General features: G+C 43.0%; 1 protein-coding gene across 3 annotated transcripts in view; it reads right to left on the reverse strand.

Annotated features, from left to right (window-relative positions):
- Positions 1 to 22646, reverse strand: part of ADAMTSL1 (ADAMTS like 1) — a 485290-nt gene that overhangs the window by 138736 nt on the left and 323908 nt on the right. For all 3 annotated transcript variants that reach the window (XM_080987684.1, XM_080987682.1, XM_080987683.1), the window contains 3 exons: positions 21799 to 21925; positions 11924 to 11998; positions 7961 to 8118 (listed from right to left, as the gene is read on the reverse strand). In XM_080987684.1, the coding sequence (XP_080843810.1) occupies positions 7961 to 8118; positions 11924 to 11998; positions 21799 to 21925 (360 nt within the window). The remainder of the gene's footprint in view (positions 1 to 7960; positions 8119 to 11923; positions 11999 to 21798; positions 21926 to 22646) is intronic.

Here is a 22646-nt window from a genome sequence, read left to right on the forward strand (position 1 = left end):
GTGGGGGACAGATACAAAACCAATTGCATTATATTTGGATTACTTATTTCTTCAAGAAGTAAGAGGAACGTAAGTACTAATAAAATAGCATTTTAGCTGGGGGGGGGAATGGGGGAACCAGGGCAGAAATGCTTTGGGATACGTTGAAAGATATAAGAGTTGCACTCTACTGAGGGAAAGCTGGTCTTTTTAAAATCAAGATAAACAGTGATGTCAAATTCCCCATTGGAATATATATATATGTGTGTGTGTGTGTGTGTGTGTGTGTGTGTGTGTGTGTGTGTGTACAGCTGTAGCAATGGAGGAGGCCTCTTGTACGGATTAATATCATTTTGTTGAACATGCCATAAAAAGGATGTCCAATTCCTTGAAGTAGGGTGGTACATTAATCAAGTATGGATCTGAACTTAACGAAAAGCCCCACCGACTCTTGGGAACCAGAATGGTATCATGCTAGACACTATTTGAAATCTCTTACTGGAATGTGCAGCAATGAAAGCTTTTGTAGCTTAGAGAGAGATAGATAGAGAGAAGAGAGAGAGAGAGAGAGAGAGAGAGAGAGAGAGAGAGGGAAGGACCAACTACGTTGCCTGGACCTGAAAGGTCTCATTCTCATGTGTGAGGTCCTAGCCAGAGCGTGATAAATGAGGAGAGAGATTACACAGGGACTAGTTGAAAGGGTTGAGTAGGTTCCACATCCCAAGCTGGGAAGACATAACAACCCGGATCCCCAAGGATTCTTGTCGTGTTGTCTGCTTGATTATCTGTCTTCTCTGACACAGAGAAAAGGCAGATGCAGATCGATCTCCTGAAATAAGTGGGAAGTTATTCAGACAGCAAGGAATACACTGCAATTAATCACAGATGGAAAAATAACATTACTAGGTGAACGAGGCAAAAGAAATCAGTAAAAAAGAAAAAGAAAAGAAAGAGTGTTTATTGTTTCATAAAAGCTGCATAGGCTTTGGGAGAAGAAGAGACTATTACGATTACCGTGTTGTCAGAATTTTGTTTGACAAGAGGTTAGACCTGGGTTCTGCAGCCCGGAGGCAGGATCAGCTGTTGACTAGGCACACATGTTGATTCTGCTGAAAGCTAAATGCTGTATCCTGCCTGCACACCCATTTTAAAACTTTGGACTACCTCTAAAAGCTGGGGGGAGAATCCACAAGCCAAGAAGCCGTGTCCCCATGTTGAAAAGGGAAGCATCTCTTCTCAATTCCACGTTTTGACTCACGATGTCTCTCAAAAGTAAGTGGTGCTCACTTCTGTTGTGAATTAGTAAAATGGATCTAGGGGCTGCCTCCTCATGTTAGTCTTATGATTAGTTGGGTGACTTTTTTATCTATTTTAAAGGTATTTTAAATTAAATTTGTTGTTGTTTTGCACCCAGTCCAGAATACCTCCGGGCTAAAGGGAATAAAGAACTAATAGAAATAAATAAAACCAGGCAATTGCTGAGATGATACCAAAACACGATGGGTTTCTCCAGACACCCCATTGATTGAGCATTCATCCTGACTCAGGGGGATAAAAGGCTAAGGAATAAACTCAACGCAAATCCAGAGTGGAGTCCCTAAAATGGCTGGATTGGTGCTGGGTATGCCTCCTTCTGGCAACTCCTGCAGCCAAGCTGGTGCCAAACGTCTTGCTCTGCTTTCCTTTGGGTCCCCTCAGCAAGCCTGAGAGGCCTTTGTTACTATATTCCGTTCCACCTTAACAGATGTGTGGAGTTGTTGTATGTCACATGTCTGTTTACACTCCAGCACAGCTTGCTGGGAACTTCCATTTTGTGTATAGCTTTTGCCTATGTCTCTTCCAGCACCATAATTCAAAAGCATCCATTCTTTGGCGATCAGCCTTCTTTATGGTCCAGCTCTCACTTCCATACATCACTACTGGGAAAACCATAGCTTTAACTATACGGACCTTTGTTGGCAAGGTGATGTCTCTGCTTTTTAATTATTATTATTACACCACCACAAATAATATCCACCAATGTTCCTAATTTGTTCTGCCTATTTTTTTTTGGTGGCTAGTTGCACTATTGGCCATCCCAACATTGGTTTCAGAAACCCAAGTTCAAGGGAAAGTACAGATTCTAAATATATCTGTTAAATGCATTGTACCATGGAAAACACTAAAGAGTAATACTCTGCTCAGTTTATCGAAACCACACATGTGGTTAACACCCACCCACATTTGAAAAATGAAGTTTCTTTGAATCTGAAGGTACACAGTGGAAGCTGAAAGGAGCTCAGGATTCCAGGGGCATGTTTAAGACCCAGTAAGTAATTTTTTATATGGAAGCATTTTCATATGGAAATAAGCATCTGAATTTGGTGAGACTTCCTGATGAACTTGCTTAGGATCACCGCCGATGTCAGGAAACTTAAATAACGCAAATGGGTCCACTTAGCCCTGTGATTGCTTTGGTATCAAAACCACATGATATAATATATATGTATATAGGAATGATCCAGGAAAGGAGAAAAGGAAGGAAGCACCCGAAGCAATCAATGTCTTCCCCTTTGTTTCTAAATGATTTATCCATTTACTGCGGATGCTGAAAACAACTGTATGCCTAGGCACCAGCTATTCCTCCAATCCCTTGTGAGCTAATATATGTCCGCTTTGATCAAACTTCACACAGATCCATAAATAACAGGGCTCTTTGTGATAAACGCAATAAATAATCTTACGCTTGAAGCTATGATAGGAAATGGTGATTTGAAACATCTCTCTGGCAGTTAGTCCCACTGAAAAACTTTTCGGTTTTAATCAGATAAGTTCACATCCTGTTGCTAAACAGAACTGTTTGGATTTTGGCAACGTGGGTCCCATCAATTTACTCCTGCCTGTTGGAGTTTACAGTAGCCTGACCTAAGATGCACGTTCTAAGGTTACATCTGCTGTTGTCTGGTTTAATCAACATGACATATTAATCGAGTTTCGCTAGGTCATCATCAAATAGCCATCTGCAAAAGGGGTATGGTCAGGTTAAGAAGAAAGAAGTTTCCGCAAAGGAAAGCACACTTCTAAGGAACTTGCAATTGCTTTCTTACGTGTTTTAGTATGGTGAATACCTAGAAGGTTAGGCCTGGAGATGGGATAGTCGCAGACTCAGGTCCATAGATGTATTAAATTGGTGGGGTGGAAGATTTCAGGTGCATGATGGAGTCAGAGTTCAGCAACCACTGGCTGCATCATTCCTCAGTCCTGACTGGCCACATCTCCAGAGCAGTCCCAAAGAATTGGTTGATTTAGAAATACTCATATCCCATTTTCACATGCACACAGACCGAAGCTCTGAACTTGAAATCCATGTTTGGATTTAGTTCTGTGCATCTAAGAATGTTGAAAATGTCTGCCATCAGCACCCTTTCAAAAATAAGGGGGAAAGACATAGCGGACTGACACTAAATACCGAGCTTTTCTGTGTATAAGTCTAGGTTTTTTCCTTTTAAAATCATGCAAAAAAGTGGGGGTCGTCTTATACATGGGTAGTGCATAGGGTGTCTGTTTGATTGGTTGCTGCCATGGCTGTCAACGGCTATTGTGCATGTTATTGGTTGCTGCATCAATGGGTGTTGTTGATTGGCCAACGCTGTGACAATTGGGCGGGCGATTGGCAGCATCTGCGTGCTGGTGAGTGATTTTCAGCATTCCCCCCTAAAAAAACACTCAACAACTTTTTGCCACATCTCCCCATTTTATGAAATTTCAGTCCCCAAAAATAGGGGGCATCTTATACATGGGGGCGTCTTATAGATGGAAAAGTACAGCAAGTACAGTTCTCCTAGTTTTTCTAAGGGTCTGTTCCTCAGAAAATAAGGAAACAAGGATTAATCGCGTATATGCTTACAGACCCTCCAAGTGCCCCTGTTTCCCAGGGACAGTCCTGGATTTACAGAAGCCGTCCCAGTTTCTGATTTTGATCCCAGAATGTCCCGCTTTTATGCGACCCCTGAGCCAAGGAGATAAGTAACTATATAATGTTTAGAAGACATCTGAAGGCAGCCCTGTATAGGGAAGGTTTTTTTTTAAAATGTTAAATGTTTTATTGTGTTTTTATATATGCTGGAAGCTGCCCAGATGGACAGAGTGTTGCCCTATTTTCATCAGAGAAATGTGGGAGGGCATGTGCTTGTTTTTTTGTTTGAGAAGCATATAAGTGAGGAATTCCTAGGACATGGTACTACAACACTGCCAGCGCCCACATAGCAATTATATCCATCTGCATTTGAGTTTCTGGGCTCCTCACACTGCAAGCACTCATGTCTCCAAGCAATTAATAAGGCTTCCACTACAAGCGCCACAGAATACCGTATAAACACCAAATGCCCAATGCTATATGGCCGCTATTCTGCCTTTTAATTTTTGCTGCACCTGTGCACAAGGCTAGTTTTTAGTTGTTAATAAAAGTAAAATGTTAGGGCTGCACTGTTAATAATTATTCCCTAGGTCTAGAGGATCCTAGGAACTATAACTGGGAGGTGGCAAGGAATTGGAAGCAGAAAATTATGAGTACGTCACCTGACTACAATTTCAATAATTCACTAAGGGAAGCCATGGCAGTGACAGGGATATAAAACCAATATATCTTAGTAGTAAAGGCCACCATGATATAATACAACATTGCTTTAAATGTATTCACTAAGTGTATGGAAAATTCTTTCAGTTGCTGACCTGATCACACATACTACTATTGTTAAAAGTACTGTGTATTCTAAGGTTTTTCAGATACATTGCATTCTGCAATTCACAGCTAAAGGAACCTGTATTGGGGGGGCGGGAGGAAATCTTTGGCACCTACATTCTGATCAGCAAATTCTCAGCTGAAACGAATGAAATGTTTGCATAATTGAGATTACATCTAGTTAGGTCATTTCACTTTTCTAAATGGAAACATTCATAGTAAGTGCTTTTAGAGAGAAAGGACATACCCCCCTTCAACGATCAACCTTTTTATTACATTTTTGCTTAGTTCTGTTTGGTCCAGAATTGCCTTTCTGGAAAAGTAAATCAGGACACTCTGATGAGAACACATTGTTGTAAGTTTAAAACAGTCAAAACACTAAGGCAGGGTTTCCCGAACTTGGGACACCAGCTGGGTTTTTTTGGACTACAATTCCCATCATCCCTGACCACTAGTCCTGCTAGCTAGGGATGATGGGAGTTGTAGTCCAAAAACAGCTGGAGACCCAAGTTTGGGGAAACCTGCACAAAGGGCAAGAAAAGATGCAGGTACCATAGTTTGACTACCAAGAACTCTTAAGAAAAAAAGTTAAGAAAAGACAGAGGACAAGTGGTTCATTCTGCTGTACTGAAGAACAGCTGATGACCTATGAACATGTGTGGATTTTGATGAAGAGTAGCTGAAAATGTTTAACATCCTGGCTGTAGGGCATTTTATTTGGCGTGTGGCCACGGATGTGATTTTGAGCCTCCCACCCTACCTTCAAAAGGCCACATTTTCCCCATCTCACACAAAGCATATTCAATCTTCATGCAAACATATGTCCTCTTCTACAGGTTGGTTGGAGGGCCCAATCCACATACCGTGTACTGGACCCAGAAAATCCTATTGGCACCCTCACTTTTAATAAACATCTCTTTTGGTACCTTGTGTGAACTAACCCGAGATATACAGGTATAGTGAGGAATGCAAATTTAATAATAATAATAATAATAATAATAATAATAATAATAACAACAGTAATAACAATAAACTGTTTTTGCATTGGGATCATTTTCTCAGCTGGACTAGATTGCTACATCTGGAGAGGGTTATGAAGGGCAGGTACCACACACAAAAAGCCAACAGACTTAATTCTATTTTCTTCAATTCGGTTTGATCCCATATTCTGCTTTCCACGCAACCATCTGCATTTCCATCTGCCACAAGGTCATCAGAATCAGCTCACATCAAACACCCCCTGACACTGTATCCCACAATGAAAAATTTACGGTATCCTGGACACAATGCAATTTTTACAGCTTTACAGCTGAAATCCTTCAGGCCCTCTTGACCTACCTCCCTGCCTCCCCAAAAAGGGGTTTTATTTTATTGTAATTCCCAAATGCTCACATTTGTCTCTGCAATTTCACCCCCTTCCCCTACAGAATGTGCACACTGCCTCCAGCAATGTGTTTTATATTACCTGGAAGAATAGGAAAGCACTAATGTGAGGAAACAACTTGATTCTTACAGCCAGCACTGCGCAGAGCAGAACTTCAAAATTATACAAATGACTTCTTGACCAAAGCCAGCCTGCTCATCTTGAGAGGCTCGGGGTTTAGTTTTATATGCGTTTTACACCTTCTGTGAGACTGCAGAAGCATAAAAACCAGTGAATGATGAGCCTGAATCAGAGTCTAATTTGCCCACTTCAGCTTCATTTTATACTGACTCTTATTTTAGCTGGGATCTCATAACCGACCTGCCTTTTCCACAAGTGTTTCCTCCTCCACTCCATGAATGTGTTCATCCCTAAGAGATTTGATTCTACTCTACTTAACTTGGCAATTAATTCATTAAGAAACGACACACGGAGTACTAGCAATAGCCTGCAAGGAGATATTTCCAATAAAAGTTTGCAACTCTTTGTACAGTGGTACCTCGGGTTACATACACTTCAGGTTACATATGCTTCAGGTTACAGACTCCGCCAACCCATAAATAGTACCTCAGGTTAAGAACTTTGCTTCAGGATGAGAACAGAAATTGGGCAGCGGCGGCACGGCAGCAGCGGGAGGCCCCATTAGCTAAAGTGGTGCTTCAGGTTAAGAACAGTTTCAGGTTAAGAACGGACCTCCGGAACAAATTAAGTAACCAGAGGTACCACTGTATAGCTATCTTCCTAATGACACACCCTCCCACCCACTACCCAATACTGAACGAAAGCCCTTTTGGAGGGCTCACAGCTCTGATTCCTCAGAGGTGTGCAGGAGTAAAGATATAGGCAGCATATGCAACATAAATTTAAAGCCCATTTCACTACCTCCCAAAGAATTCTGGGAACCGCAGTTTGTTAAGGGTGCTGGGAATTGAAGCTAGTTCCCAGGCAATGAGAGATTTTACTTTCTTGGGCTCCATGATCACTGCAGATGGTGATAGCGGTCACAAAACTAAAAGATGCCTGCTTCTTGGGAGAAAAGCAATGACAAAGTTAGACAGCACCTTCAAAAGCAGAGACATCACCTTGCCGACAAAGGTCTGTATAGTTAAAGCTATGGTTTTCCCAGTAGTGATGTATGGAAGTGAGAGCTGGACCATAAAGAACGCTGATCGCCGAAAAATAGATGCTTTTGAATTATGGTGCTGGAGGAGACTCTTGAGAGTCCCATGGACTGCAAGAAGATCAAACCTATCCATTCTGAAGGAAATCAGCCCTGAGTGCTCACTGGAAGGACAGATCCTGAAGCTGAGGCTCCAATACTTTGGCCACCTCATGAGAAGAGAAGACTCCCTGGAAAAGACCCTGATGTTGGGAAAGATTGAGGGCACAAGGAGAAGGGGACGACAGAGGACAAGATGGTTGGACAGTGTTCTCGAAGCTACCAGCATGAGTTTGACCAAACTGCGGGAGGCAGTGGAAGACAGGAGTGCCTGGTGTGCTGTGGTCCATGGGGTCACAAAGAGTCGGACATGACTAAATGATTAAACAACAACCCAGGATTTGTTGGAAGGGGATGAAACGTGGTTCAAATTTATGGCGTGCTACATGCAGAGGGGCAATAACTCCTCTCTTTTAATCCCATACTATGAGCATTGAGGGTCAATGGGGACTTTCTCCCCACCTGATTTCATAGGAGATACCCCATCTCTATGTCAATCTTGGCAGAGAGCTGGAAGGATAAGTGGCCTTTTGATGCACTGTTTTTGAAGAGAACTGCCCATTGTTTCACATTCCCCTTTCTTTAAAAAGAACAGCATGGTTTAGTTGTAGCTTCTCACCTTGACAGTGAAATCTGCAGTGAGGGGGCCAGGCATTCTCAGGATCTCTTTGTCCGGAAACTTCTGCAAGTCCACACTAGAATTGTCCACGAGGAACGAACCTGTGGAGCCGAGACTGTTTTCGCCTTTCAAACCTTGCAGCGTCTTGGTTTCTAAATCTGGCAAACACAACACATTTAAGAGGAGGGTGCGCTTGTTTCGGCAGCTTGCAGAGAGAAAACAAGCAAGCAAAATTATTTGTACCAGGAATGTCAAAGCACATTTGAAAGATATACTACGTTTTAAGCAAATGTCCTTTTCGCTGAGTGAGATGGATTTTCCCTCCGTTAATAAGGAGCAGCCAATCATTTAAGTTGCCCTCACTAATGTCTATGCTTGTGAACATCTCTGTTAAGACCTGCACACAATTTTTTTCTACTTTATTCCAGTGTATTTTGGTCTCCTCTCTTTTTTCTATAGATTTATCTATTTGGGAGCCAGAAAAATTCCCAGTAGAATTAAGAAGGTGTTGTGTATATCTCTCTCTCTGTTTGTGTGTGTGTGTGCTGAGATTCCAAGCGGAAGTTGTACTCCTTCCTGGCCTCTTTCAGAATAAGATATAGAAGTATATATAAAGGCTTTTATTCCAGAGCTAGCCAAGGAGAACAGAAAGCTCCAGCCAAAAAAGCTCCGCAGGTCGGCCAGGATGAACTCTGTTTTAATAATGCATTTTCCACAGCGATGCAAAACCCCCTTCTACATTTCATGCAAAACACACACGATTCTGCACCAGGCAGTTAAACGAATTACCTAACTGGTTCACCAGCACCAACCCCTTCCTTGGACTTAGGTTGCGTTGCTAGCCCCAGAATGTTTTGAGAACATGGAAATGCATAGCAGAGGGAGGAGAAAGGAGAACAAAAAAGAAGGAATAAAAGAACAGTGGCTGGGAGAGTCATGGGTAGGATCAGGAACGGGGAAGATATTCCTTACAGAACCAAATTGTTGGCTCAATGCCCAAGGGCTCATCCCCATTCCCCCCAGGGCATTTAATCCATGATGCAATAAGACAAGGGCATGACAAGTCATGGTGCAGCACAGAAATACGACCTGTTAAATGAAAACTGCCTTAGGTGTCAATCAGCTAGGCTTGTTAGGGAATTTCTTTCAGTATCTTCACATTACCGAAGCTGAACCAGGCTCAGCGTAACAGAGCACACTGGTTTCTTGCCAGGAGAACACATTTATTGCAAACACATGAGAAGATCATGATCTTGTGTAAAGTTTACTCCAGGATGACATTCACCATCTGCCTATTGCTTAGGAGTCATATTGGTCCTTCGGCTCACTTTGAATGAGCTCATCCAAGGCTCTGCTTTACGTGGAGCTGATCTTCTTTTATTCTAAAACTCTTCGTGATGCACAATATTTATGATATCTCAGCTTCACTTGTGAAAGCATGGGTAGGTGTGTTTTGCTTTCTGTCCGATCTTCCATTTCACATATTTGTACTTTTCATTTCTCTCGACTGCTAAATAGCCTCACATAGCACTAGGCAGGATTGGCGAGGGGGACGGGATAATTATTACGCACATGCAGAACCTTTGATAAACCAGTTAATATTATATGGCTGTAGCAAACACCCATAAACTATTAACCCTAGTCTGGTGTTTAGAGATTTACGGAGATCCAGTTCTCACATTGTAACATTTAAGTGACTATGCATCTAACCAGAATTTATTGCAGATTTCTTCTGTGGGCTTTCTAGAATCTTGAAAATCATGTTATATTGTTCCCTGAAAACCAAGGGGGAACTGCACCATTTTAACGGCCACGACGAATTCAATTAATATGCATCTTTTCACCTGCTTTCAACATCTCTTCCCTGGTGTATATTTTGTTTGGTTCAATTACTGGTCTCTCTCTCTCTCTCTCTCTCTCTCTTTCTCTCTCTCTCTCTGTGTGTGTGTGTGTGTGTTCACAGCAGGTAAAAGGGACACTGTCCTGATCATCCAACGTGTCACTGGCAATAAACTAAGCTGATCTAGATGCTACTTTCACCACGAGGATGAAATTTTTATAGTGAATTCCCCACCTTCTTACTGTGTCAACACGAAACACAGCTCAAGATGTTAAGTCGGCAGGACCATAATGCAATGAGCTTCCCTCCGACTTTTATTACTGTGGGATATGGCTGAGGACTGTATGACTCACACAGCGACTTCGGCTTCATGAGATGCGAGAAATTGTAGGCTTAAAGCAAGACAAATAGGGGTTGCCCCTTTAAAAATCCAGCATCATCTCATCATGAATTACCTGTTCTTTGGGGAGGGGATACAGCCCATGTTTCAAACATGTTATCCTCCAAGTGAACCAACTCTATTCGGGTGTACTCTGAACTCTTGTCTTCCATCTCTGTATTTCATCATCTAATTCAATCCGTATCTCTAGGCCACGCTTCCTCAACCTCAGCCCTCCAGATGTTTTTGGCCTACAACTCCCATGATCCCTAGCTAGCAGGACAAGTGTTCAGGAATGATGGGAATTGTAATCTCAAAACATCTGGAGGGCCAAGGTTGAGGAAGCCTGCTGTAGGCCCTCAGGAACATATATGGCTGTTAATGATTTTGGCTCCCTCATTTGAGCTCATGAAAAGAAGCCAACTGGAGACTCTGCAAGTCAGGACCTCGTTGGAATATTTGCCTTCCATATCTGTTGCCATTCTGCTCAGACATCTTAAGCTGAGCTCGTGATATGATATACTACAAGCTCCTTGGGGATCTCCAGTGTATCTGTATTCCTTATGTCCCACCCTTATTAAACCATAATCTCTGCTCCACTATCTTGGGCACTGGCATGCTTTCTTTGGGCAACATCCTTTAACAGCACAGTACAAAATGCACGTGTCTCCAAAGTCCAGAAATACCAAAGAAAACATATGAGCAAGAACATGTGTTAAGCTCATGAGCAGTGTGGTGCTTCAGCAGAGCAGAAGGAAAGCTGTATTCGCTGTATTCTCATCAACCAGCACAATCTTTTCTACGGCAGTCCTTTGCATCAAGCTCGCTGGAAAATTAGTTTTATTTATGGGTTAAATTATAGCTTCTTATAATTGTGCAGCTAACTGATGCTCTTGGGAGTGGCGTTTGAGGATAGGGCTGACTCTTACATTGGGCAGGAGGGCAGGGGCAGAGAAGCTGCAGAGTTGTTTTTGTTTTTTGGTAAATACAGCTCCACAGCATATTATGAGCATTTGACTATTGTGGTTCGAGGACCCACCAGCACCCTGGCCAACAAATTAAAATGTAAGGCAAACCCACTCAGTCACCCAGACCAGCCATGCAATTGGACAGGCAAGGGCAATAGAGGGGAAAACGTACAAGCACCCTGGCCAAAAATTAAATAAAAACGCACAGCCACCAAGGCAGAGGCAGGGGAAGGAAAGCGAGGAGACGAGGGAGAAAGAAAGACGGAGCCACACTCACACTCAGACCTCACTGGGGGCACGTGCTGGGCAAGGGAACAAGCTGCAGCTTAAGAAAGGTAATTCGCACTCAGACCGCACAAACAAATCAAGCACCAGGAGTGGGGGGAAATAGAAGGTTAAATGTAGGTTTTTACACGGAAAAGAGGACACAGCAAGGCAAACCTGGATGCCTGGGTTTTTAAAAGCAGTAAAGCAATGAGCGCACGCAAGCCTCCTAAAGTGAGTGGGAGGCAGGGGGCTAACGCCCCCTGCTTGAGGCAGAGTCCGGCTCCCGACCACAACCACTCCCCTCTCTTGCAGGAGGAGAGTCTTTATTGTGTAATTAACACATGCAATGCTGAAATAAGCTTCGAAGCATTTTTCATAGTGCAAAAACCAAGTTCATGTGAAGCATTCAATTGCAAATATATGCAATTAAAACACACAATTAAACAGCCCTGTTAAAACAAGACAGCAATTAAAAACGGGAGACCACGATAAAGTGTACTTTTACTCACAGAGATGATCAGGACCTTTCAGCACCAGGCGAACGTGTCGACTTCCGTAGGGAATAACAACCACGGTATCATCCGCTGGGTGGGGGAAGAGGGAGGCAAAAAAACATACATGATCAACAAGCAAAGGAAGTGCCCAAACAAGCAGTGAAAACAGTTCTTCATGGGAAAATGGCAAGCCAAGTTTTGGGCCACCTAAAAAGACAAACATTCAAACCCAATGAACCCTGAAGTACAGCTATATATGAAACAATTATGCTCTGCTCTACCGTCTCACAGATTTTGTGTGTGCTGCGCTGCTAGACAAATGCCCTTGTTTTCAAGAGAAAGCTATCACTTTAATTATACAGGGTTGCTTTGTAAAATAAACACTTATTACACGTCCATAGCAACAGCTGCTCTTGCAGATATTAGGCTACAAACCAGCTGTTTACTGACTTTCTTGTGAGCCTCCTCGGAAATTTGACTGTGCATCTGTATTGTCATTAAACAGTTATCAGCATTTTTATGGCAGGAGGCAAAGAGATATTTTATTGGCAAACAATGAGAATTTGATCTTTCTTTGGAAGGGGGGATGAAATATTTACTTGGTTGGGGTGTCGGGATGTGGTAACTGGGAATTGGGGGGTTTGGTGGTCACATTGCTCAGATGATGGGGGCAAGGTAGTAGGATGGAATGGAGAGGAAATATCACACAGGATCTACTAAACAAAATGAAACAAAAAACCCCCAACTTTTTATCTTTTAAGATCTCCCATTTTGGTGCTGGCTGGAGCAGCTCCGTAACTGACATTTGTAGGCAGAGAAAACAAAATTAGGTGCCAAACTCAAATACTTGAAACTCTTTATCCCAATCATCCCACCACTTTAAATTAAAATACATATTGGATGCCAGCTCAGCCCCCCCCCCCCATTCTCACACACTAAAACATTCTCACAGCCTCAGAAACCAACAGAAAAACCATTTTAATGCATTTTTTAATTCTTAGCAAGCATATTTTACCTGCCTCGAACATTAGGAAAGGTCAGTGAAACCTTTGCTGCCTACCCTTGTAGTACAAAAAATTGGTTAATAAAAACTTAATGGAATGGGGCTGCTGAAAATAGAAAGTCTATGTTTACCCACAGGTCATCTGAAGTGCAAGCAACAGCAACCTTTCTATGTGAGCTTTAATTTTTTTAAAAAAGATCCAGTAAGCTCAACACAGCCATAGTCTGTTCTTCTTACTCTGTTGTGAAAATAGATTTGCTGTCCGCACTGCAAGTTCTGCTGTAGCCTTTTGACTTTAAATGTTCAACTCCACCAAAGCCAGCAGCAGAGCGAAGGTGCCCTTTCAAAGCCAAGTTGCTCAAGCCACAAAGCAGCACACAGTTCACTGAGGGCTTGGCCAACACCTCCGCTTGTGCCATGAGAGGTTCTGCCTTCACCCTACTGCTGAAAACCTGCTCTTTAGTGCTATATCAGAATAGCAGTCCATGGAAAACTCAATTACCATTTTATCTTCTGATTCAGTGCTAAACCACAGGTTTTTTTTTTAAAAAAAATAATAATTTTTATTAAAGTTTTAAACAACAAAAAAAGAAAAGAAAAACATACACAATACTTATCTCAAAAAAGGAAAAAAAATGATAACAAAAACACACAAAAAAACCACAATTCATCAAAAAAACAAAACAAAAAAAAACACCATAACAATTAAAAACAATATCTCTTTTCCATTTCCGTTTTTTTTAGTTTACTTATTTTCTGGACTTCCTCATACCTCCCTCTTCTGTATTCCAATCCAAATTGTTTGTCCAGCGATTTCTTTTCCACTTTTTTAATCCCAATCTTTAGCTTTAATAAAATATTGAAATATATAACTTCCACTTCTTTAAACCTGATCTTTAGTCTTAGTATCATATAACATTAAAATTTTCCCTCTTAATGTCAAATTTCCAATTCTTTAAACATCTTTAATCCTATTCTTTAATCTTAGTCTATCATTAACTTTAACCTGTACAGCTGGAAACCGCTTATTTTCAGTCCAACATCACTCTAACATTCTTTAATTTTGCAATGTTTCTGAAGATAGTCTTTGAATTTCTTCCTAAACCACAGGTTTTTGGGAGGGGAAAGTGGTAGGGCAAACGGACGTGGGTAAGCCCTGAGTCTTATCATGGTCTAGACCAGAGTTTCCCAAACTTTTAAGGCTACAGTTTCCATCATTCTTGACCACTGGTCCTGCTAGCTAGGGATGGTGGGAGATGCAGTCCCAAAACAGCAGGAGACCCAAGTTTGGGAAACCCTGGTCTAGACTTTCCTAAGGTCCAACATTTGAAATAATGTCTGTCTGGCCAATTGGTGAATTGACTCTCATTATCCTAGGCTCACCCAAGCTGGACAATATATACATAAATAAAAGTATTTGACCCTGTGATGCTTGCTTGTTTGTGTGTGTATCCGTGCAGAGGAGATAACAATTTTCACGTGTGATCTGCTGGAATACCGCTAAAGAAGAATTACTTGTGACTTGAGGCAAAGTAGCTTGGAATCCCTAGCAAGCAATCCATTTAGTCTTGACATAAAGCCAAAGTTAGAGAAAATGTCAGCAAAGCTGTCCTTTTATCAGCGCATGCCAGTGTGTTTATGTGAGAGAGGTCCAGATAAGAGCTGGCCATGTGTGTGCATGTGCAAGCTGAGAAGGGCAAAAGCAGCGAAGACAGGAGTGCCTTTGATCCAATAATGGTAGCAGCTCAGAGATTTTATTCAATTAAGTTTGACTATCCAAATCATGCTTGAGTAACACACAGTCCTGTACAGTCTCAGAAGTAAGTCAACTGCAACAGCACTTAACTCCCCCCCCCCCCCAGTAAGTGCATTTAGGATTTCAGCCGAAACCCACAAATTTCCCAAAAAGATAGCCTGCAAACCTTGGAATGCACACTTACTTGGGAGATAATCCCCACTGTTTTTCTCCCTTTAGCTACTTTGGAGTAAGCATGCACAGGATTGCATTGCTAGGGAATCAAAGTCTCTAGACTTCAGAAGCATGACAGAAGTGAATCCTTTCTCAAAGCTACTCTGCAGTGGGGTCTTTCAGAAGCCCCACCTATTCCTGGCAAAAGATCTAATTCCTTGAGCTCACCCATCCCATGGCATGAAATCTATTGTCCTTGAGTGAAACAGCTCAACTTTCCAGGCATTCTAGCCCCCAGGAGGGGAGTGGAAATGTGTTTGGTGGCCTAGTCCCCTCTATTGCATCCTGACAGCTTGACTTGGCTGCCTTCCACACATTGGAGCGCTCAGGACTGAAGTGAAGGATTGAGGTTGAATCCTGACAAGACAGATGTACTGTTTTTGGGGGACAGGAGGCGGGCAGGTGTGGAGGACTCCCTGGTCCTCAATGGGGTAATTGTGCCCCTGAAGGACCAGGTGTGCATCCTGGGAATTATTCTGGACTCACAGCTGTCCATGGAGGTGCAGGTCAATTCTGTATCTGGGGCAGCTGTCTACCAGCTCCATCTGGTATGCAGGATGAGACCCTCCCTGCCCGCAGACTGTCTTGCCAGAGTGGTGCATGCTCTGGTTATCTCTCACTTGGACTACTGCAATGCGCTCTATGTGTGGCTACCTTTGAAGGTGACCTGGAAACTACAACTAATCCAGAATGTGGCAGCTAGACTGGCAACTGGGAAGACCTACACTGGCTCCCAGTACATTTCCAAGCACAATTCAAAGTGTTGGTGTTGACCTTTAAAGTCCTAAACAGCCTTGGTCTTGTATACCTGAAGGAGTGTCTCCACCCCCATCATTCTACCCGGACACTGAGGTCCAGCACCAAGGGCCTTCTGGCGGTTCCCTCACTGCGAGAAGCAAAGCTACAGGGAACCAGGCAGAGGGCCTTCTCAGTAGTGGTGCTCACCCTGTGGAATGCCCTCCCAGCAGATTTCAAGGCAATAAACAACTACCTAACATTTAGAAGACATCTGAAGGCAGCCCTGTTCAGGGAAGTTTTTAATGTGTGACATTTTAATGTATTTTTAATCTTTGTTGGAAGCCGCCCAGAGTGGCTGGGGAAACCCAGCCAGATGGGCGGGGTAGAAATAATAAATTATTATTATATTATTATAAGTGGAGAGCTCACACAGAATGCGCAGCCCAGAAACCAGCCCACAGAAACTGTGCATGTGACAGATGAGCTCAGGATCAGCACTTTATCCGTTACTTTGAGAAAGTGGATTCTGAAAAGCTGCCTCCGATTTGGAGGCAATGCAGGGTCAAAGCGGGAAGAGATTCAACCATGCAGGGGCTTTGCTGCAGAAGAAAAAAAATCACAAACCAGACTAGTTTTACAAGCAGGAGTAATAAAAACACATTAAGTACTTTTGGTGGATGCAGAGAAAGAGCCTGGATTGCTGAAGAGCCAGATCTTTCAAATAATCTTTCATTTTTATTTGCAAGGAGGGGGACACCAGCCCAGGTGTTTCCCCTTCAGAAGAGCGTAGGAGGGAAGTGGGGGACACATCTCTCTTCCCACCATGGTAGTCCCTCCCCCCCCCCCGGTTTCTCACACTTCTGGGACTGATATACTATCCCTGTGAATACTGAGATAGTTGTTTCCGTTGCAAGTGCTAACAGTTGCACTGCTCCACCCACATCTTTGTCTTCTGATCCCTGTCTCCAAAAACCCTCCACTCCCCCCTCCACAACCCACCCCACGATGTCCGCAGAGTGGGAGAACAGAACTGAACGCAGATACAAAGAGAAAATTGATTCAATACGATGGACGCAGCGGTGTGTTTGGAATGCTTCAGAGAGAAAAAACATTCCCAGCATTTATTTTTCCTTTTGGCACAGAAGCTGCTAATGTGAAGTGCTAAAAAAGGGAATCTCTTAAGTACAGCGGCGTTCCTCAGAGCTTCTAAGCTACCTGCTTCACAGATGCTCAATCCCAGGCAACAACCCCCCCCCCTTATGTGATAGTACAAGAGGGAAGGAAAACCAGAAATGAAAGCAGACTCCCTCCAGCAGCCAAATGTTCCTGATGCCATGCCTTGCTGTGCAGGAGGATAGCTATGGATTTGGAGAGGAAGTATGGGAATGAAATTACACTTGGACGAGGTTTTTTTAAATATATATATATATATGTAGTAGCAGCAATAACTGCAGCAACCCTGAGATTAAACAGCCAAGTCATGCAAGGCCTGCAGCTCCAGAGCACAGAAACATGAGCAGTGCTATCAGATTAAAAATTGTTGCACATAAGTAGAACCCGCAGCAAAATGTTGCAGTGTATCTCCAACTCTATATGGAGCAGCAAACTTTGTAGTAGTATACAATCAACCCTTTAAAGAAAGGGCCTGAAAATATTTACTATATATATATTATCTACCCATTCTCTAAGGAGCTAAAAGGTAAAGGGACCCCTGACCATTAGGTGCAGTCGTGGCCGACTCTGGGGTTGCGGCGCTCATCTCGCTTTATTGGCCAAGGGAGCCGGCGTACAGCTTCCGGGTCATGTGGCCAGCATGACTAAGCCACTTCTGGTGAACCAGAGCAGCGCACGGAAACACCGTTTACCTTCCCGCCGGAGCGGTACCTATTTATCTACTTGCACTTTGACGTGCTTTCGAACTGCTAGGTTGGCAGGAGCAGGGACCGAGCAACGGGAGCTCACTCTGTCACGGGGATTCGAACCGCCGACCTTCTGATCAGCAAGTCCTAGGCTCTGTGGTTTAGACCACAGTGCCACCCACGTCCTTTCCCTAAGGAGCTACAGGCAGTATACATGCCCCTTTTCGTTTTATTTCCGCAACCACCTTTAAAAGCAGGTTATGATGAGGCACAGAGCTAATAAGTCTTCTGGTGAGGTTAATGGTTCGGTGGGAATTTGGACCTGCTTCTCCCCAGCAGAAATGCACCGCTATTCAATAATCCAAGGATGTATGGGGAACCTTTTGCTGGATGCCCATAGTCCCAGTCACCATGGACAGCAAGATATAGGTCACAATATACAACTTGAAGATTGGATAAAACATTGGAAAGTAAATCTGAAATTCATAGATTGTATATTGTTAAAAGAGAATTACATGAAGATGATGTATTAAAGATAGTATATTTCACTGGTTAAATTGGGAAATATATATAAAAATGAACAGAAGGAGTGTTGGAGGTGTAAAGAAGTTGAAGGAACTTTTTGCCATATGTGGTTGGACTGTAAAAGCGTTAAAATATATTGGGAAATGATATATAATGAATTGAAAAAAATGTTTAGAACAAAATTTGTTAAACAGCCAGAAGCCTTCCTGTTGGGTATCTGAGGGCAAGATCAGCCGAAAGAGAAAAGGACATTATTCATGTATGCTACGGCGGCAGCAAGAATACTGTTAGCACAGAACTGGAAGACTAGAGAAATTCCAGCCAAAGAACAATGGCAAGAAAAACTGATGAACTATGCGGAGTTGGCAAAGCTGACAAGACAGACTTTGGGAAAAGGACAATAGTGACTTTGAAAAAGAGTGGGAACCTGTTATATTATATTTGCAGAAATAAAGAAAGAACATCGACTCGATGGCAGGATTTAAATAAACATTCACAATTTTATGGACGGGGAACAAATATTGTAACAAAGTGAAAATACTGATGTATTGTAAAAAACAGCAGAATATAATAATGAGGATAATAAATCAGAAATGGAAGTTGAGGGAAGCCCAAAGGGAGAGAAGGGGAGATGTTATGCAAATTGTACATTATGGATATAAGTATATTTGTGATGAGAAAAAAGAAAATCAATTATTATAATTTTTTTAAAAAAGAAATAAATGCTGGGAGCTGAGGGTCCAGCAAATTCCCTGCTCCTACACTAAGCCCACAGCTGGCCCTACCATAGGACAGAGTGAGGCAGCAGCCTCAGGCAGCTCATTCCGGGTTGCATTAAAAAGGTAGCAAACTGTTCATCATTTTATTATTGTTGCATTTTCTGCCTCAGATGCCATAATAACTTGAGAAGACTGGGGGACTATTGTCTTTGACATAATTGAGGGGTGGAATTTGCTGTCCTGTTTCACGCAGCAAAATGTATTTGCTGGTCCCACTAAGCCAGGTTGCTTGGTATGCTCTCAGTCTTACAACACATAGTATTTGCAGAAGACTATTCAGCTTTTCCGTGAATTGTTATTCCTCGATCTCCTGGGCCCATCGCAGCTAGTGCATTCATTTTCGGAAGCATGCTGTGCAAACTCAGGGTGTGTCTCAAACTTTTCTAGCCATCGGGCTATTCTTTGAGACTGTAAGGATGATTCTGTAAACAAACGCCTTTCCATGTTCCCCACAGAAACCAAACATAAATAGGTGGGATAGATATTCAGCAGAAATGGTTCCACACACCCTTGTCAGAAATTACATGCTATTCTAGATGTTTAGTTCATGTGCCAGTTTTTCTTTCTAAATTCAGAATACACACACACCCACCATGCGTTCTGTAAAACGAATGTTCACTTTTGGCCAGAGTTGAGGAAATCTAAGCATTACTGTTAACAGCAGGATGATTTGCACCAGGCTACACATTACATCAGGGACGCGGGTGGCGCTGTGGGTTAAACCACAGAGCCTAGGACTTGCTGATCAGAAGGTTAGGGGTTTGAATCCCCGCGACGGGGTGAGCTCCCATTGCTTGGTCCCTGCTCCTGCCAACCTAGCAGTTCGAAAGCACGTCAAAGTGCAAGTAGATAAATAGGTACTACTCCGGCGGGAAGGTAAACAGCATTTCCGTGCGCTGCTCTGGTTCGCCAGAAGCAGCTTAGTCATGCTGGCTACATGACCTGGAAGCTGTACGCCAGCTCCCTCGGCCAATAAAGCGAGATGAGCGCCGCAACCCCAGAGTCGGTCACGACTGGACCTAATGGTCAGGGGTCCCTTTACCTTTACCTTTACTGTTAACAGCAGGGTGATTTGTACCAGGCTACACATTACATCACAACCACATGTAATTATTGCCCCTTTTTTATTGCATGGTGCTCATGGAGGGGCACTTAGTAGCAAGGGGAGATCCTTAACCCTTCACCTGCCAGCAGGGTTCACACCCTGCACCCCATTTGTTCTAGATTCATCTTGTCAAAGTAATTGTGTGCCTGGGGCATCTACATAGGCAGAAGTCAACGAGAGCATGAAAAAAAAATTTTTTTAAGGGTAGGGGGAGCAGACACACTCCCTTTCCACTAGAAAGCTCCTGACCAAAGGTGCACTGCAATGGAGAAGGGGCCATCAGGCTGACATTCACACAGCAGTTTGGCCCCATCTGCAACATTTAATGAGTAAATCATTCTAGAATGTCATAGCTTTCCCCAAGTCCATTTTTTGCTCCAAGGGCTTACGAATATTACCTCATGTTTTTGGGGGGCACAAAATATTGCAGTGTTTGTATGTGTGCCATAGTTGTGGCCTGATTCCAACCCCAAAGGGGCTTGTATACAGGTGAAACTCAAAAAATTAGAATATTGTGGAAAAGTTCATTTATTTCAGTAATTCAACTTAAAAGGTGAAACTAATATATGAGATAGACTCATGACATGCAAAGCGAGATATGTCAAGCCTTTATTTGCTATAATTGTGATGTTTATGGCGTACAGCTGATGAAAACCCCAAATTAACAATCTCAGAAAATTAGAATATTAAATGAAATCAGCAAAACGAGGACTGCAAATAGAGCAATATTGGACCTCTGAGAAGTAGAAGCATGCATATGTACTCAGTACTTGGTTTGGGCCCCTTTTGCATCAATTACTGCCTCAATGCGGTGTGGCATGGATGCTACCAGCCTGTGGCACTGCTGAGGTGTTATGGAAGACCAGGAAGCTTCAATAGCAGCCTTCAGCTCTTCTGCATTGCTTGGTCTCATGTCTCTCATCTTTCTCTTGGCAATGCCCCATACATTCTCTATGGGGTTCAGGTCAGGTGGGTTTGCTGGCCAATCAAGCACAGTAATCCCATGTCCATTGAACCAGGTTTTGGTACTTTTGGCAGTGTGGGCAGGTGCCAAAGTCCTACTGGAAAATGAAATCAGCATCCCCATAAAGCTCGTCTGTGGAAGGAAGCATGAAGTGCTCCAAAATCTCCTGGTAGACAGCTGAGTTGACCCTGGACTTAATGAAGCACAGTGGACCAACACCAGCTAATGACATGGCTCCCCAAATCTCTTTTCTGATGACAGCAGCTTTTGCATCTCATTTGGAAATCAAGGTCCCAGAGTCTGCAGGAAGAATGGGGAGGCACACAATGCCAGATGCTTGAAGTCCAATGTGAAGTTTCCACAGTCTGTGTTGATTGGGGAGCAATGTAATTTGGGGTTTTCATCAGCTGTACGCCATAAACATCACAATTATAACAAATAAAGGCTTGATATATCTCACTTTACATGTCATGAGTCTATCTCATATATTAGTTTTATCTTTTAAGTTGAATTACTGAAATAAATGAACTTTTCCACAATATTCTAATTTTTTGAGTTTCACCTGTACATTTGTAGGAGCTATGCTGCAGGCGAGCTAGTGGAAAGCCATTTAGCAGGTGCCGCTTCCTCCATCACGGCAACACCAGAGCAGACACACCTGTGGAGTTTCCTTCTGACGCGTCAGGAAAAAGCTGCCATGTCCTCTGCGACATCTGGCAAACCTATCTTCCATCTGCGTGCCTTCAGAATCCAAACGCCAAGCCTTTTGTTGACGGAAGATTAATTCTGCCTGATTTCCCAGCATGGGGTCAGTACAGTTAAAGGAAACATTTTTTAAAATGTTTGGGTTATAATTAAAACCCTTAGAAGCGACCGGTCCCTTTACGCATCATTGTTTGGAGGGCGTTCATATTCCTGTTGAGGCAAAAAGTCAAATCAACATCTTACGTTTATTTGCCAAGAGCTGAGATTTATATTGGCCTCGGACAAGCCGGCAGGTGGAACCATCGCCATTGCAGACCCCACAGTTATCTTCCTTGACAGTGCTTCCCAGCTGGTGGTCACAGCCAACAATCTGACAAAAGAGAAAGATGTGCAGTTCAAATTGAGCACCTCCTGACTGCTGGATCCATCTCTGTGGTTAGTTCCCGCCAATTTCTTTCCCCCCTCTCTCACACACACTGTCTCAAGAGGGCCATAAAGCATGTTAGCAATGAAGGGGGGGGGGGGAGAGCAAATGAATTCGGCTGAGAGAGCTCCATCTGAACTGGGCAACAAAGTGATGGTGCTGTGGCTGCAAAGAAAGGAGGGGAAAATGTTTCTCAAAAGGAGTAGTGGCTTAGTAGAGATCACTTCCTGGTCAGGGGTCCAACGATGAGGTACAGTGGTACCTTGGTTCCCAAACGCCTTGGTACTCAAACAACTTGGAACCCAAACACCGCGAACGTGGAAGTAAGTGTTCTGGTTTGTGAACTGCTTTCGGAAGCCGAATGTGCTCCATTTTGAGTGTTACGCTCCCGATTTGAGTGCCACACTTTTGTTTTGAGTGTTACACTGAGGTCTGTCTATTTATTTTGCGCTTTTGCAGCTCTCTTTTTTGTTTTTGTGACTGTGTGGAACCCAGTTCACCTACTGGTTGATTGATTGTGCGAATGCAGTGCACAGTTTATTGCTTTCATTTTATGAATCAATGGTCTCGTTAGATAGTAAAATTCATGTTAAATTGCTGTTTTAGGGGTTGCTTTTAAAAGTCTGGAACGGATGGGCATTACTTTCCATGGGAAAGTGCACTTTGA

The sequence above is a fragment of the Podarcis pityusensis genome (genome assembly GCF_964106645.2).
Source record: "Podarcis pityusensis genome assembly, chromosome: 17".
In the NCBI taxonomy this organism is placed as follows: Eukaryota; Metazoa; Chordata; class Lepidosauria; order Squamata; family Lacertidae; genus Podarcis; species Podarcis pityusensis.